This window comes from Corvus cornix, chromosome 27 (assembly GCF_000738735.6).
Source record: "Corvus cornix cornix isolate S_Up_H32 chromosome 27, ASM73873v5, whole genome shotgun sequence".
Taxonomy (NCBI): Eukaryota; Metazoa; Chordata; class Aves; order Passeriformes; family Corvidae; genus Corvus; species Corvus cornix.
In genome coordinates this window covers 514,418-531,282 of record NC_046355.1, presented here as the reverse complement: position 1 = coordinate 531,282, position 16,865 = coordinate 514,418, and the positions used below count along the sequence as shown (strand labels likewise).

Below are 16,865 nucleotides of genomic sequence, written 5' to 3'. Positions count from 1 at the left end.
GGAAACTGACACACACTGGGGGCTCCAGTACTACATCCTCCCCCATCACCAACACCCCATCCCTGGCCAGGAGCTGCTGAGGGGCAGCCAGGGGTCCTGGGGGACAGGGTGGGACAGCAGAGGTAGGGTGTGATGGAGGGAGGTGGGGCACAAGCAGAGTCTCATCCCTTCCCACTCCCCCCCCATTTGGAGCCCCCAACACTCCCCCCCCCCCGCAATGAGGAAGCTGCAAATTAGGTCAAAGCGTCCATTATTTAACAGAAACGGAGGATCTGGGGCCAGGAGCTGAGAGGGGAGCCAGAGCCCAGGAGAAGGGTTGGAGTCCAGGAGAGGGCCTGGGGAGGACAGGGTGAGGTCCCCACAGCTGTGGGGCAGGCAGGGAGTGGGGGAACAGGGCTGAAACAGGGTGGACAGGAGCCAGAGCTGAACCAGGACGACTTTATTAATGGCAGGAGATAAAGGGGTTCCCACTGTCCCCCCACCCCCAGGGGTCCCTGCACCCCCTCTGCCACTGCCAGCACTGGGAAGATCCTCCCTGCAGCCAGAGTGGTCCAGAAGGTCCCAGAGAGCCCCAGAAGGCTCTGAGAAAGGCAGGAGCAACACTGGACCTGAGGATCACACACCGGGGTGGCAAGGGGGGTCAGGAGCACCCACCCCACCCTGCAAAGGGGCTGGGGGGGCCACAGAGGGGCTGGGGGAAGTCTCAGCCTCCTGCCTCAGCCACACAGAAATCATAATATAACATTAATAATATTATTATATTAAAAATATTCATAAAAAGACCCCAGACTGACAGCCCCAGGGCAGAACTTGACAAACGTCCAAGACCATGAGAGCCATTTGTCTGCTCTTGCCACAGCAGCAAAATCCCCCTTGAGGCCCTGCGGAGGGGGCTGCTGGGGGGTTAGTGCAGCCCCTGGGCCAGGATGCTGCCCACCAGCGCCGTGTCCTGCAGCCTGTGCTCCAGTGCTGCCTCCTCCAGCGTCAGGGAAACCTGGGCAGGAGAACAGGGATGCTCAGCACCGTGCTGCCAGATCCTGCCCCAGTCCCACCCCTGGATCGTGTCCTATCACTGGACCCCAGCGCTGTCACCAGACCCTGCCCTGCCACCCCACAGTACCTTGGCCAGCCGGGCCTCCTTGGCCTTCTTGAGCTCGAGGACACCACGGGACTCCAGGAGGGTGACAAGGGACAGACACTCGGCCTGGTCGACGGTGGGGAGCTGCTGCCGCCTGCATACCTGGCTGTAGGTGTCGTGGAGCTGGGGAGGGCAGGGGGGGGTCACACTGCAGCAAAACACCCGAGAGACACCCCAGAGACGCCCACCTGCTGGCCAGGTCCAGCCCTGAGAGGGTCCCACTGCCACTCACCTTCCCCAGGGTCACCTCACGGGCATGTGAGTGCCGGGCAAGCAGGAGTAGGGAGCAGAGCAGCACCTTCTGCTGCAGTGGGAAAGTGTCCTGGGCACCCCGGGACCCCGCTGCCAGCCGGTCCCCAAACACCTCCGAGAGCACCTGGGAGATGTGCAGGAGCCCCACGCGCTTGGGGACAGGGGACACCGGGGACTCACCTGTGGGACAGAGAGAGGATCCCAGGATGGTGAGAAAGGGGAGGTGGTAGCGGAGAGAGGTGCCCCACAAAGGGAGCCCAGACTCCCACTGAGGCGATCCCGGAGGCTTCCCCCCAGGGTTTTGGCTCTGGCAGCAGTGACTCACCCCCAGGCAGCGGCTTGAGCAGGGTCTGGCCTCGCACCTCCAGCTCCACCACCTCCACGGCGCGCCTGGGGAGGGACAGCCCTGAGCTCCAGGCAGAGCAGGCACCCCTGGCATGGGCACCCTGGTGCAGGGAAGCCATGGGGACTTGCAGGGGACCAACCTGGCCCTGGCACCACTGGGTTTTAGGGCACACACTGACCTACAGACATCCAGGGCCTTGCGAGCATCACCAGAGACTGCAGAGACTTTGCGGGCACAGAACTGGAGCGCAGCAGAGTCCAGGACAGGGTCACCGGCCACCTGCGAGGCACCAGGGCCATCAGCACTGCCACCCATGTGGACAAAGGACCCCATGTCCCCCCACTGTCCTCCCTGTGTCCCCACCTGCCCCAGCCGCTCCTGCAGGATGTGGGTGAGCTGCTCCTTGGTGTAGGGTGGGAAGTGCAGCAGCTGGGGGCTGCCACCTGGGTGGGCTCCCAGCCTGGCCAGGCTCCGGTCTGTCAGGTCCAGGGCATTGGCCAACCCTGAAGGACGAGGAGAGGAGAAGGATGAGGGCTGTTCTCCAAGGAGGGAGCAGGAGAGGGCTGCAAAGGCAAGCCCCCCATCAACCCCTCAAGAGAGGGAGAGTTCCCAGGGCAGCAGTGCCACGCTCTGCAGACTCACCCACGAGGACGAGCCTGGAGCTAGGCAGCTGGGGCCACTCAAAGAGGGTGTAGAGCACGTCCTGGCCTTTGCTCTCCAGCTGGTCCAGCTCATCCAGCACCAGGAGGCTGCGGGAGAGCCCAGATCAACCCCTGCTCTGTCCCCTCACAGCACCCCAAGCAGGGAGAGCAGAGCTGCTGCCAGGCTGCCTCTCCTGGCATCCAGGGGGGATCCCACGCCACCCACCACAGACAGGGAACTCACACCATGGGCCCCTGGGCCATCAGATGCTTCTCCAGGCTCCGGATACGCTCCCGGCCAGTGGCCACAGGCAGCCCCAGCTGCTGTGCCAGGGCAGGGAAGACGCTCTGGGGGCTGCCCAGTGCCATGCAGTTCAGCACCACAGTCCTGCTCCCAGCCAGCTCGTCCTGCCGGGAATGGGAATGTTACACCCGACCCACTGCCCCCAGGCCCCAACAGCAGCCCCACAGCCGTGGCCATGGCACACACCTTGCAGTCAAGCAGAACACGGCTCAGACAGGCTGTTTTCCCGGTCCCAGGGGCCCCAGACACGTAGAGGCTGCCGGGACGGCGCCTCAGGACGTGCTCCCGCAGGAACTGCCGGAGGATCCCCGTCTCCCGCTCCCTGCCCTGGAGCCGGTCGGGCACGGCCGCATGCAGCACCTGCTTGGCCTGCTGGTAACAGGTACCTGCACGGGGAGCAAGAGGGCTCAGGGAGGGATGCGGCATTGCTGGGACCCCATCCCAACTGATCATCATCCCCATTCATGTCCCCATCCCTATCGCTGGCTCCGTCCCCCACCTCATCCCCGTCCCCATCCCTTGCTTCACCCTCAACTCTACCCCTATCACCATCCCCATCCATACCCCCATCCCTATCCCTATCCCATCCATAACCCCATACCCGGCCCTGCCCACACTCACCTTCCTGCCGGAAGAGCCGGGTGTGTCGCTGCTGCCCGCCGAGCCCTGAGCTCCGAGGGGTCTCTGGCCCCCCACTCCGCGGGGATGGCCCCGGGCCCTTGGGCTGCTCAGGAGAGGCCGAGGGGTCCCCAAAGAGCAGGCGACGGCCCCGGTTCTCCTTGCTGCGCTTGGCCGGGGAGCCAGGCAGGGCATGGGGGACATTGCACAGGTTGTCATCACCTGCGGGGGCAATAGGCTGGTGGTGACACGGTGTCAGTCTCCCCGGGGGACTTTGCACTTCAGCTCCCCCAAAAAACCCGCGGGAGCAGCTCTTCCTTCCAAAATGGGGATGAAGCCGAAAACGCAGCTGGGCCAGTGCCGGAGTGGGGCTGGGCCCTTCTGTCTGCCCCAGCCCTCTGGGGTGAGAAGAGAGATGCGCTCCCCACCATTCCCGGGGGTCCCCGGCGAAGAGGACAGAGGAGGGACTCACCCAGGCGCTTGCGGGGGCTCAGGGGCTGCACTTTGGGGCTCAGAGGCTGCGCTGTGACACGGCCTGAGCGTGTGTCCGGGGTGGCCTGGCCAGGATCGGCGGGGCCCGAGGCCTTGGAGCGCGGCGAGGGGCGCAGAGCAGGGGCGTCGGGGTCGCTCTTGGCCGGGGGGGCGGCGAGGCGGCGGGCGCTCCTCGTGCGGGGGAAGCCGATGGTGGGCTGGCTCTGCGGGCTCTTGCTGGCCATGGCGGGGGCTGCGGGTAGAGGAAGACAGCGGTCAGAGGGCGGGACCCCGGTCAGGTGAGAAAGATCCCAAGCCCTGCGGGTCCCAGTAACCCCCTGCCCCCCCAATCCCAGTCCCTACCACGCTGTCCCCCATCTCTGGCTCCCGTGTCCCCCTAAGCCCCCCCAGATCCCCCCCAGATCCCCCCCAGATCCCCCCCAGATCCCCCCCAGATCCCCTCCGGGTCCCCGCCGGGTCCCGCAGCTGCCGCCACCGACCTTCTCGCGCCAAATCAACCCCGGTTCCGCAATTCCCGCCACCAGGCCCGTCTGGCCCCGCCCCTTTCCCTCCATTGGCTGCGCCTCCGCCACCGCAGCCAATCGCCGCGGCCGGAGGAAGGGCCGCAACAGCGCAGCCTATCAGCGAGCGCACCCGAGGCACGGCGGAAGGCGCCGAGCGCGGCACGCGGGGCATGCTGGGAGTTGTGGTCTGAGGGCGGGTAGTCAGCGCTCCCAGTATCCCCAGTGCTCCCACGGCCCGCGCCCTCCAGTCCGGCCTTCCCCGTACTCCCAGTGCCACCAGTACCTCCTATACTGCCTTTCTACTGCCGCTCAGTCTTGTCTCTCCATGCTCCCAGTACTCCCCACCCTTCCTCCTAGTGCTCCCAGTATTCCCCACCACGCTTGCCCCATGCTCCCAGTGCCCACACCCTCCAACCCCCCTCCCCCTGCTCCCAGTACCCACAATCCTCCTTCCCAGTGGTCCCAGTGCCTTCCTACTGTTCTCCCAGTGCCTTCCTACTGTTCTCCCTCCACCCTATCTGCCGGAGTACTCCGTCCCCAGCCCTTGGGGCATCACCCTCAAGAAAGGGGTTCCTGGGCACACACCCCCCCTTAGACAGTGTCCATGACATCATTTATCACTTAATTACTTTTATTTAAATGCAATTTCCAGCTCCTCCAAATTCCTCTGTTCCCTTTTAAAAGGGCCCCTCGCTCTGGGAGGGGCAGAACCGTGTGGAACCTTTATTTAACCCAAAGGGTAGCGCTGGGGGGTGGAGCTCATTCTCCAGAGAAACCCCCCACTCACCCCTCACCCACCTCGCTCCAGTCTCAACAGGGAAAGGTCCATCATCATAGAAAAAAATTCCCCTGAATGAGCCCCGAACCCGTCTGCAGGGGTGCAGCCCCCCCACACCCCCTCCCCTTCCTGCTACGGCGCTTTACAGGTACAAAGAGATCAGTAACTACGTTAGTGTGACCCCCCCCCCGCGGGAACACGGAGAGTCCGGCCGGGACCACCCGTCGGACAGGGAGTGTAAGGCAAAACATCACCGGCCCCCCTGGCGCAGCCCCAGGGCCCCCCACGCACCCCCCGATGCGCCAGTCCCAGCACAAACGGGCCCCCCATGTAATTAGTGTTTACTTGTTAAAATGCTCAAGTTTGGGGGGGGTCAGCAGTGAGAGCCAGGGGAACCCGGGGGGGAGTGCCAGGGGAGCAGCGGTTTTGAGGGGGGGTACATGGGGGTAGCCCCCCCCATGGGGTCAGGGAAAGGGAGTCCCCACCAGCCTGGCACTGTCGGGGTGTCCCTGCATGGTCCCACTCACGTTCTCCCCCTGCCTCCACTGGCTCCTGTGCAAAAAAGCAATGGGCTGTGCCGGGATAACAAGGTTCCGCTGGGATCACAAGGCTCTCCCAGGATAACGAGGTTCCACCGGGATAACGAGGCTTTCCTGGGATAACAAGGCTGTGCCGGCCTGTCCCTGCTTCCCCTCGCTCTGGGGGTCTCACAGCATGTCCATTCCCTGCCTGACCCCAGCTCCTCTCCATGAGCCCCCCTGGTCCCAACAGCCGGCACACGGCTCGGCCTCAAGTCCCGTGCCCGGCTCCCAGGCAGATCCCAACCCGGGATCCATGAGGAGGAATGAGGGATGGACCCATCCAGGCTTGCCATGAGGTCACTGAATCCTGGGGGGTGCATAGATGAGGCGGGGCTGGTGGAAGGTGCTGGACTGGGGGGATCCGCTCGTCCTGGGAAAACCGGAGAGGCTGGGAGCGTGTCATGCAGGATCCGGGGGGCTGGGAGCTGGGGGGGTCCGGCTGAGGAAGGGGAAGGAGGTCCATGTCTCTGCTCTGGAACAATCCACCTGCACAGTCCGGTTTCACCTGGGGATGGGGGGCAGAGGGGGGGCCCCACGCGTAGCTGGAAGACAAGGAAGCCTGTTGGAAGCGAGAGCTCCGCAGAGCCGGATCCAGCACGTCTGCTTCCCTCCTCCACACCCCCGCGCCAGCTGCCGGCCCCCCCCCCCCCCGACCTCCCCGCGGAGATCTGGAGCCTGGGATTTGCGCCTGGCAGCAGCCGCTGCAGCCGCACCGAGCTCGGGGCTTTTCAAACCCGCATTAAACATTCATGGCTCTAAAAATAAACGAGCATCCCATTCTCCCCGGAGTCTCCGCCGGGATCCGCAGCGCTGACGCGCGGCACCAAGGGCACTTTGAGCTCTGCCGGGTCCGAGCGCCGGTGCTTGAGGCCTATCCTGGGATACACGGGGGGTCTGCACCCCCCCAGCCCATGCCCAGCCCTGGCTGTGGGGTCCTTCGAGATCCCCTCTGGTACCAAAGGTGCTCAGCACAGGCAGGAATGAGCCCTGCAGCATTTCCCAGCAGGCAAACCGGGAGCAGGCGGGATAGGGCATCTGCACAGCCCAAATATCTGGCCCCTCTGCAGCACACAGAGTTGCCTTCAGGGCTCGCTACCCCTGGGAATGGGGCTCAGCACTCCCAGGAACACAGGCAGGGCCCAGGGCAAGACCGCTGCACCACCCAACCCTGTGCAGGGACAAACAGGACAGTGCCAGCCCTGAGGACACAGAAGGGGAGAAGGAATTTGGGACATCCTCTCCTCCTCCTCACCTCTGTTTGTTTTGCTGGGGTAGATTCTCTGGAAGTATTTATATTCCTCTGGGGCTGGGAAGTCTTCGACAGGATGAAAGGAGTATTTGGATTCAAAGTCATCTGTGAAGAAACGGGAAAAGGGGCAGGTGAGGGAGGGGGGCTCTGGGGGAGCCTGGCCGAAGCCACGGGGCTCGGCTCCGAGGAGAATCCGTGCAGGGGTCCCACTCACCCAGGAATGCTCTGACGGTGGAGATGGAGTCCCGGTGCCCATTCCGCACGGGCGGCGGTGGCGGCGGTGGCCCGGCCGGGGTCCGGGTGGGCGGCGGCGGGGGCTTCCCCCGGCTGGGGGGCTCGGTGGGGCCGTGCAGTCTGTAGGGGGGTGGGGGCGGGGGGGCATCGCGCCCTCCGTTCCGCAGCATCGGCGGTGGGGGCGGGGGGGCTGCAGGGACGGCAGGGACAGCGGGGTCAGCGCCGTGCGGCGTTCCCGGGGCAAACCCAGGGACATCCCTCGCAGCATTCCGGGCCAGCTGCTGTGCCAGACCGTGGCCCAGGGATGCTCCTACGCGTGCCCGGAGATTTCCTGCTCGCTCCCGACATCTGCATTCCTCATCATCTGCAGTGCAGGGACCAGCCAGCCCCACTGTCCCCCGGCTCAATGCCCACCCCGGCGGCTGCCCCAGCCCCACGTGCTCCCAGCCCCACATGCTCCCAGCCCACGCCGGGCACAGGTCCCTCCACACCAGAGGGGATCCCAGGAGCAGCTACAATCCCGCACATCCCCGAGTCTGAGGGCAGTGGCTCCACATGGAGCCAAGATGCTGCCTGCCAGGACTGGAAGCCACATCCGCAGTGCCACCGAGGCAGTGACAGGACCCACGGCCCCTCTGACCCACCTCTCGCTCCTGCCCAGCCTCCCGCAGAGGCTCGGTGGCAGTTCGTGCTCCTCATTAGCCTAATTACACACGGGCTGACAGCGCAGATCCCCAGCTGTAGCTCTGAGGAGGGATTCTGGCAGGGCCAGAAGGACGGAGCGGCTTGGCAGGGGCCCAGGCAGGAGCTGCGGTCTGGACACAGAGCCCAGGAGTGCACGGGGGGGCACCGGGGCGCAGCCAACAGCAGTCCCAGCCACAGGGACACACTCCCGAGGGCTGCACACCCAGGGAAAGGCTTCTCCCTGCTCTGCCATAGCTTTTTGCACCCTCCCAGTGACATTTAGGAAACTCAGGGGAGCAGCCACAGCACACACAGCTGTGCTCTGTCACATTCTCACCTCCCACCCCAGGACAGCATGGGCAGGAGTCGCCCAGCCACAACCCACCGTCAACACCAGGCCTGGAAGGAGCTCGATGGTCATGGGACATGACCAAGGACATGTGTTAAATATGGCACTGCAACTACTGCCCTGGCTCGGCCCCTACACCGCATGCAGAAGCCACTCTGTGCCCCGAAGCCAATTCTTGCCCATCACCTCCCACCAACTCCTGCCCGTCCCAGCTGCCCCCAGGCACTGCAGAGCGAGCAGCTCTTACCTGCTCCACGGCTTGGGGGGTCTCTGGCCGGCGGTGGGGGGCGGCTGCTCTGCAGGGACGGGGAGGCAGCAGTGGGCGGCGGCGGTGCCAGACCCCGCAAAGGGCCCGGCGCCTTCCTGTGCAAGGAGTTGTGTCTCTGCGGCAGCTCCGGGGCCGACTCGCTGCTGGGGCTGGAAGGGCCGTTGGGGACACCGGGGGTTGCCGGTAAGGGGGAGGCGGAGGGGCAAGAGACTGGCCCTGAGCCCCTGACCGGAGACTGACTGGGGAGGGAGGGGGTTTGATGGGCGGCGGGGCGGGAGGGCCGTCCCTGCTGCCAGGCAGGCGCTGTCCTGGGGTGGGCGGCAGCGGCTTCTCCCGGTTGTAGGGCGAGGCCTTGGCGTGCGCTGGAGGGGGGGCCGGGGGGGCGGCGGCACGGCGTCCCGGCGGCGGGGGGCGGCGGGGCCGAGGAGCTGTGCTTCATGCCGGTGCCGCCAGCGGTGCCGGGCCGGGACAGGTCAGGCAGGGAGGGCCTCTGTGTGCGCGGCAGTTCCGGTGGGGACCCTCGGCTGCTGTCGGCATCGTCCTGAGGGCGGCTGTTGCTGGCCGGCACGGGGGGCCTGGGGGCAGCTGCTCGGGCACCAGGGACTTGCAGTGTTTGTTTAGTGGAGCTGTCTGCAGGGAAGGAGAGCACAGTGAGGGGCTGAGCACAGCATGGGAGCAGTGCCCTGTCCGTGCAGAGCCACGGCCGAGGAGGGCCAGGCCGCAGGGACAGCTGTCTGGCACAGGCAGGGAGCTGGCACCGAGCACAGCCACACACGACTCCTCTCTCACCACTCTACTCTGTGGCCACCACAGAGAACACGCAGAGTTCAGCAATACACGAAACTCCTGCGCCCTCCAAGAGGTCTGCGTGTGGGACTGAGGTTCAGGGAGGGTGTAGCTGGCCTGTGCCATGCTTGGGATGTGATTTGGGGTCCTGCATCTGGAACCCCCAGGGAAACAGAGTGAGATCCTCAACCCCTTCCTGCTCAGGGCCCTCCCCAGGGACCCCCACGCAGACCACAGGCCTGTGGCCATTACCTGAGCTGTCCTTGGCTCCCACAGGTCTGAGCTTGGGAACGCCGCCTTGGAAGAGGCCGCCCTTGGGCTGGATGGCGGCTGAGCTGGAGCCGTAGCTGCTGCTGCCGCTGCCCTTGGGCTCTGGAAGGAGGGAGACAAAGAGGTTAAGCCTGGAATTATCTGCTCCTCCAATGAGGAGCTGCTGGGAACCAGATGGGCAAGTGCCCTGAAGGGCACAGCAGCACCCAGCATGGGGCCGGGAGCCTCCAGAGGACTCACTTTCCAGGATGGGTGCACTCCGGTCATTGATTTGGGTCACTTTCCTGAGCTTGGTCCCCTTACAGATGTCCTGCAGGAGGGCCCCGCGGCCCCGCTGCTCCTCTCGGCTCAGCTTCGGCGGCTCCGTGTTCGCCTGGAGAGGAGCAGCAGCAGCTCAGCACTTTCCCGGGACCCCCTGGCGCAGGCACAGCCCAGCTCCACATTTCCACCCCCCGGAGCACCCCACCCCTGCCACAGCCAGCCTTCTCCAGGGGCAATTCCCCTGGTGAGTGGCCCCACGTGGGGACAGGCCACCTCCCCACCCAGCAAGGTGACCCCTACCTGACTGAGGGTGGGGGGTGGCGGGGGGCCGGGGGGCGGCGGCGGGGGAGGAGGGATCGGCATCCTGGCGGCTCCGGCTGCTCAGTGCTGGGGGCAGGCCTGGGCACTCATGCCTGCGGGAAGGGAGGAAGCGGTCAGGGAACACGGGAAAAGCCGGTGGTGAAACACAGCCCCGGGGAACTGTGCTGGTGCCCTGTGCCTGGAGCTCATGCAGAGCAGCAGCTGGAGCTGCTCTCCCAGGTTGTCCCAACACCCTGGAACAGCAGGTCCCAGAGGTGGGAAGCAGCACATGCCCACCCCAAATGCCCAGAGCCCTCACAGCGCCTGCAGCTAAAACCCAGGACAGGTCTCACACAACCACCTCGCTCGGCAGAGAAAACCCAGCCAAACTGATCCTGCACCATCCATCCAGCTCCTCCAGCTGCAGCTGGAGGCTGCTCACTTGGGAGTGCGACAGTAGCCCGCCAGCACTGGCACGTGGCCCCATGGTGTCTCCAGCCAGGGCCAGGGCAAATCTGCCAGATGGCTCCAGCTCCATGGCAGCCAGAGCAGCACACGACTGTCCTGTGGCTCCCATCCCCGAACTTCCCAGCCTCTTGTCTCCTACATCAATAACCCCCCAGCACCGAAGGCTCTCTGCACCCCACGACTCCAAAGCCCCCTCAAAGCTGTCCAAGCAATGAGGGAAACCAGCTTTCCCAGCATGGATCTGGCAACGTTCCACTCCAACTCATCACAAGCCCAGAACGAACCTGTCTGGCACCACGGCTCACCTGGAACAGCTCCCGGGGCTCCGCAGGGCCCGGCAGCTCTGGTCGGCACTGGAGACAGAGCACAGAGGGAGCAGGGACAGGAAGAGGAGCCTGAATCACTGGGAGGTCACAGGCCCTCGTGCCACTGACAGCAGCGCTCAGGTAGGGCCATCCTGCAGCACAGGCTCAGGGAACAGGAATGTGATGACTGGAGGCATTGCTCACCACACGGAGAGTCCCAGGCACTCGGGGCAGACCCTGAGGCAGGGGACAAATGTCCCTCTCTGGGCCATGGATGTCTTTTCCACAGGAAAACCTATTCCACAGTCACTAATGGGAACCACACCACCAACAGGAGGTAAGGACAGGGCAGTTTCACACCTGAAACTTCCAATTTCCGAGCCATGACCTCCAGGGCAGGTGACAGAGGGCACGGGAACAGCCCCCACCGCAGGGAAAGTTCCTTTATGACTCAGGTTTGTACCAGGTACTAACAAGCAGATCCCTTCTCATCTCCTGCTAGATAAACTACAACTTCCTAATCCCCCAGGACACAGGTCCATCCTCTGTCAGACATTCCCGAGGTGTGAGAACGGGAAGCACAGAGCAGCAGCACGGGCTCCCCTGCCCTCAGGCAAACCACTGGCTCTGGGGTTCAGGGAAATAAAGAAAGAAATACCTGAACTGCCCTTTAATTAAAATCAGCTCTTCTACCCTGTGAGAACTCCTCAGCTACAGCCTCATCAGGAGGACATTCCTCCTCCTATCTTCTCGCATTTTCCAAGCCACCCGAGACTCCCAGTGCCCTCCCCCTAACAAACACGGTGCTCCTTCACCCCAGCCCAAGCTCAAGGCCTCGCACCCAAGAGCCAACGTCCATCGATCCCTCCGGACACTCCACAGTCGGGAACAACGCCCAGCAAACCCATCTGGCCTGTGCCTTTCCCACTGGAGCAGGATCACAGACGGCTCCGAGCGTGCTCGTCTGGGACGTGTTGGAACAGGAACTCTTTTCCCTGTGCTCCTTCCCACCTGCAGTGGGATCGCAGGGCCGGGGTGGCACGAGTGGCTCTGGGCAGAGCCCCAGCCGTGCTGGATCAGCTGCCGGAGGGAATTAGCAAGGATCCAGCTGAGGAAGGCGCCGGGTAATGAGACTCCTGATTCGGGCTCATGTGTCACAGCCCTGAGCCAGCACAGGACTGATGCCAGGGCCACCACCTCTGCTCCCGACCCACGGGAACGTCACACATTGTGTCCCCGCTCTGCTCCTGTGCCAGCTGGTTACTCCCAGGGTGACACTTCCCCCGGTGGCCCCTGTGACAGGGATGCATCTCACAGACAGACAAACAGGGGTTTGTCAGCTGGCATAAACCATCCAGTGCCATCCGTGCCAGGCCAGCACTGCTGGGGTCTCTCCGTGTGACCTGCTGACACCCTGCGACAGGCTCCGGACAATCCACAGGGACAATCCACAGGGACCTGGAGGACAAGGGGGTATTTCTACAGACAGACCACGAGTCACTGTCTCCCCTCTAAGGTGCCCTTACAGCAAAACCTGTGCTGGGATCCAGGCTCTGACCTAGAAGAGCAAGAGGAAGGGAGGGAAGAGTTTAAGCTAAAGCAGCTTGAGGATAAACTGGAGCTGAATTCCCGAGAAACAGGTCATTCCGTTTCGGCGCACGGCCCCGTTCAGGCTGGGGATTAATAGCAAAGGTCACATTGAAAAACCAAAATCGAGAGGCCCCGAACTCAGCACACGGGTGGGAACGGTGCCTTTGAAATACAGCCTGGATCTTTCATGTGCAAGAAGACAGACCCAGCTGATACAGATTAGGGAGACAGGAGCTAAATCCTCCAGGAAAAGAAAAAAGGGGGGAGTTCTCCTCCCAGCACCCCTTCATGCCTGGCAGAAGCCATCCCTGTGAACAACACTCTGACTTCTCCGCGCTCCTTCTCCTTTGTTCTTCCGTACCAGGACCCTTTCACCAAGACACATCAGAGCCTCTGAGGGCTCCATATGCCGTGGTGGCAGCTCCCTGTGCTCACAGGGAAAGTGGCTGGGAAGAGCTGAATCCAGAGACACCAGCGGATCAAAGCAGCGCTGAGGCAGGAGGGGCAGGTTTACACAGTGCCTTTGCTTTTCCAATCCAAACCAAACCTTAGGAAAGCTCTGAGCAAAGAGTGAGGAAAACAAGGTGTGAAAAGATGTCCCACGGGAGGAGGGAGAGGTCAGGAGATGAGGTGACCCTATGGAAAGCTGCTTCAGAGCTGCTGTTCCACAGGCTGGAGCCCACCATGGCCACAGACCCCTCGGCGGTGTTTTGGATCAGCACTTCCCTGTCAACCCTGAGACCAAAATACTACTAAATCCCAAGAACCTGACATTCAGCTGCCCCTTGTCCCCTAAAAGCAGCCAGATTGGGCAGATCCGGCCCAGCCAGGGAGACACGCCACATTTTCCAGGCATTTTTCAAGTCCCTGTTTGCTGTGGAGGGAATTGAAACGCCCTCCCCAGCAGCAGCCCTCATCCCAGGGGGATTGCTGCTGGAGCAGGACAGGCAGCAGCAGTGACCTTCAGCCGCCTATTTCCTCGCTTTTCAGGGGGATTTGGGCTCCGGGCGGATTTGTATTTCACATTTGCAAGCCCGAGCTGCAGCGCCTCATCCTCAGGGAGGCTTTGAACTGCAGATCAAGAGGAATTTCCACCCTCTGATGTCGGTGCAGAAATGCGGCCGCACCGGTTTGGGAACGACTTCCAAGGCTGGACCTCTCCAACACCCGCCCCCGCGCCTTTATCTTCCCTCTCTTCCCATCCAAACCCGAAGTTCCTCGTTACCCCCTCCCAAATTCCGAGCCTGTCCTCCGCAGCCTGACATTCCTGCCCGCTCCCGAGGAGCTGAGGATGCTACATAAATAATTTATCCTGAGCGACAGCCATCGCAGGATTTAAGGTCATTCAGGCTTTTAAAATCCTATCAGCATGCTTCCCGAGCCGAGCTGCCAGCTCCATTTGGAGCATCCCGCGGAGCCGGCGCATCCCTGCGTGCAGACAGACAGACACGCTCTGGCCCCGTGGGATCCAGACGCTCCCTGTGAATTATTAACGACCCGCGGGCTCTGACGAGGCGTTTTTAACAAAAACTCCCAACTCCAGAGTTTCTAACTCCTCAGGGATGAGCTCCACAGCCTCAGTTTCCCCATCCACCCACGGCTTCTACAACTTCAGTTTCCCTATCCATCCACAGCTTCCACATCCTGTTTTCCTCTCCACAGCTTCCTTGGCCTCAGTTTCCCTATTCACAGTTTCCCTATTCCCAGCTTCCAAAGCCTGAGTTTCCCTATTCCCAGCTTCCCCTGCCTCAGTTTCCCCACTCCCAGCTTCCACAGCCTCAGTTTGCCCACCCCTGGCTTTCCCATTCCCAGCCACGGAACCCCCAGCTCAGTCTGTCCCTTGCTCCCAGCTCATCTCAGGTCACTCAGCAGCGGAAACCTTTAATCAGGAGCAAGGAATCCTGTCCTGAAATTCCACTGCAGCAAAGGGAAAAGCAGGAAAAGCCCGTCCTGCCAGGCCTGCAGCCTCCCCTGCTGCTCCTCCTTTCCCAAAGAGGCAAAAGGAAGCCAGGAAGGGAGAGGTGGCACACGAGGGGCTGGGCAGGAACCGCTGAATTACTCCAGCGGGAGGAAGTGGCAGGAGACACAGGGACTTCCCGGTTCCTTTGAGCCAGAGCTCGGAATTCCGGGTGCAGCGATCCTGACAGCGATCAAAACAGAGTGAGATCCCGCATTGGACGCGTGCTCCTGGACCACTGGCCTTTCCATCCACCCTGCCTTCAGCATTGTGGGCAGAAAGGCTGTTGGACCGGGAGCAGGGAGTCCTGGATGTGTTTCCCTGGAGCGGGAGGGACAGCTCAGCTCCAGCGTTGCCCAGAAAACCTGTGGCTGCCCTATCCCTGGAAGTGTTCCAGGTTGGATGGGGCTTGGAACAACCCCTTCCAGTGCAAGATGGGATTTAAGGTCATTTCCAATTCAAATCATTCCAGGATTCCATGGAACTCTGTGTCCGTGGTCATCCCTAAGCCGCCACAGGCTCCAAAAAGTCCCCCCCTCCTTCTCCTGTACCCTAAATAGGGTCCCACTCCCTCCCCAGGCAAGCCTCAGTGCATCCCCAGCCCTTGCTGGTTCTGGACACCCACAGGGTGGGGATCCAGGGGGGTCCCGGGAAGGGTGGAAGAGTCTAGTGGGTCAGTGGGGGGGGGAGGTGGTCCAGAGGGGTCCTGGGAGTCAGTGTGACAGTACCAGGGGTCATAGAAGGGGTCCAGGGGGATCCTGGGAAGGGTGAAGGGGTCCCAGGGGTCGCACTGGGGGTCCCTGGCCCCTGGTCCTGCCAGTTCTGGACACCCCCACTGGGGAGGGGACCCTGAGGTGACCCAGGAGTCAGGGGGGAGGGGTCAATGGGGTCGTGGTAGAGGTCTCAGAGGTCATAGGGGGACTCCCAGGGGACACTCTGGGGTCAGTCTCCATGGTGGGATCCCAGGCACCCAGCCCTGGCCCCACCACTTCTGGGCAGCCCCAGGCTGGGGGAGCAGGGGGGTCCTGGGAAGGGGTGAAAGGGTCCAGGGCATCAATATGGGGGTCTCAGAGGGGTGCCAGGAGTCACAGTGGGGATCCCAGGCCCCCAGCCCTGCCAGCTCCGGAGACCCGCAGGTTGGAGGTCCAGAGGGGTCCTGAGGAGAGGTCCCTGAAGTGCCCCGGGGGTCAGGGTGAAGGGGTCCAGGGGTCAGGGTGGACGTCCCAGACCCCTGATCCCACTGGTTCCAGCCACACCAAAGATGGGAGTCCAAGGAGTGGTGGAGAAGTCCAGGAGGTCAGTGTGGGGATCGCGGGGGAGGCACAGGGGTCACAGTGGGGGTCCCAGGGCACTGGTGCTGCCAGGTGCAGGCACGCCCAGGGTGGGGGCACAAGGAGGGTCCTGGGGAGGGATCCCACACGTAATTCAAGGGTCAGGGTGGAGGGGTCAAGGACAGTGCGGGGGTCTCAGTGGAGGTCCATGGGGGTCCTGGGGATGGGTCTCAGAGGAGACCTGGGGGTCAGAGAGGGGGTCCCCATGGTGGGGGGTTCCCAGGCCCCCAGACCCGCTGGTTCTGGGCATACCCAAGCTGAGGGTCCAGGGCAGTTCTAGGGAAGAACCCAGGAGACCCAGGAGTCAGGGAGGTGGGAGATCTCACAGGCGTCCCAGGGGTCAGGTTGGGAGGGTCCAGGGGGTCAGTGTGGGGGCTCCAGCCCCCCCGGCCTTGCCGGTTTCTGGCACTCCAAAGCCGGCCCCGCGGACTCCTCAGAGGCCCCAGGGACCCCTCAGCCGGCTCCGAGGACCCTCAGCCGGCCCCGGACACCCCCCAGATCCGCGCAGGCCTCAGCACACCCCCCGCCCCGCCGGTCCCAGGCTCCGCACAGGCCCCACGCGCCCACCCCAAGCCACCGCACCCTACACAAGGGCCCCGTGGCCGCAGTCCCGGCCCCCGAGCCCCGGCCCGGCGCCGCCGATCCCCCCCGGCCCTCCCCCGCTCACCCGCGGCTCCTCCCGCCGCTCCCGGCCCCGGCCCCAGCCCGCCGAACGAAATGGCGGTCGTGGCCCTTCTGCGCCTGCGCGACCGAAGCGGATGTGGGCGGGGCACGGCGGGGCACGGCGGGGCAGCGGCGCCATGATGAGGAGGTCGAGTGGCCATGAGAGAATGCCCCGCCATCGCCATCTTGGGAAGGTCACGCCGGCTGTGTGAACGTCCAGTGCCGCGGCGTCCCGGTGACCGAAAGCAGAGTGGCACCACTGGGAAGAAGTTCCCTACTCTGTGCCGAAACGCTGCCGAAGGCCCATGATGAGACGACTGAGCTGGGCTACGCCGCCCGTTTTCCCTTCCGCCATATTGAGAAGGTCAGCTGGATACCCCCCAGCAGCCGCCATGTTGGGAGGGTTGACGGGAACCGTGGCGGCCGCCATGTTTAGAAGGTCAGATATTGGCTTCGCGTGGCCGCCATCTTGGAGAGGTCGGATCCACCCGGGCAGT

General features: G+C 63.5%; 2 protein-coding genes across 2 annotated transcripts; both read right to left on the bottom strand.

The window, feature by feature from the left end:
* Positions 1-424: 424 nt before the first annotated feature.
* CDC6 (cell division cycle 6) lies at positions 425-4,548 on the bottom strand. Its single transcript, XM_039565778.1, has 12 exons — positions 4,271-4,548; positions 3,772-4,023; positions 3,303-3,521; positions 2,868-3,067; positions 2,622-2,785; positions 2,379-2,485; positions 2,100-2,239; positions 1,915-2,015; positions 1,716-1,780; positions 1,371-1,570; positions 1,121-1,261; positions 425-994 (listed from the first exon to the last, which is right to left on the bottom strand). Exons 1-12 carry the CDS (start codon positions 4,464-4,466, stop codon positions 905-907), a joined length of 1,875 nt encoding a protein of 624 aa, XP_039421712.1. The 5' UTR covers positions 4,467-4,548; the 3' UTR covers positions 425-904.
* Positions 4,549-4,904: 356 nt separating this feature from the next.
* WIPF2 (WAS/WASL interacting protein family member 2) lies at positions 4,905-16,204 on the bottom strand. The gene is given in 10 exon segments (XM_039565779.1): positions 4,905-6,195; positions 6,906-7,007; positions 7,117-7,326; positions 7,852-7,854; positions 8,417-8,602; positions 8,605-8,848; positions 8,850-9,067; positions 9,476-9,595; positions 9,734-9,866; positions 10,055-16,204. Coding segments are annotated over 10 exon segments (1,320 nt in total). The 5' UTR covers positions 10,118-16,204; the 3' UTR covers positions 4,905-6,154.
* Positions 16,205-16,865: the final 661 nt, after the last annotated feature.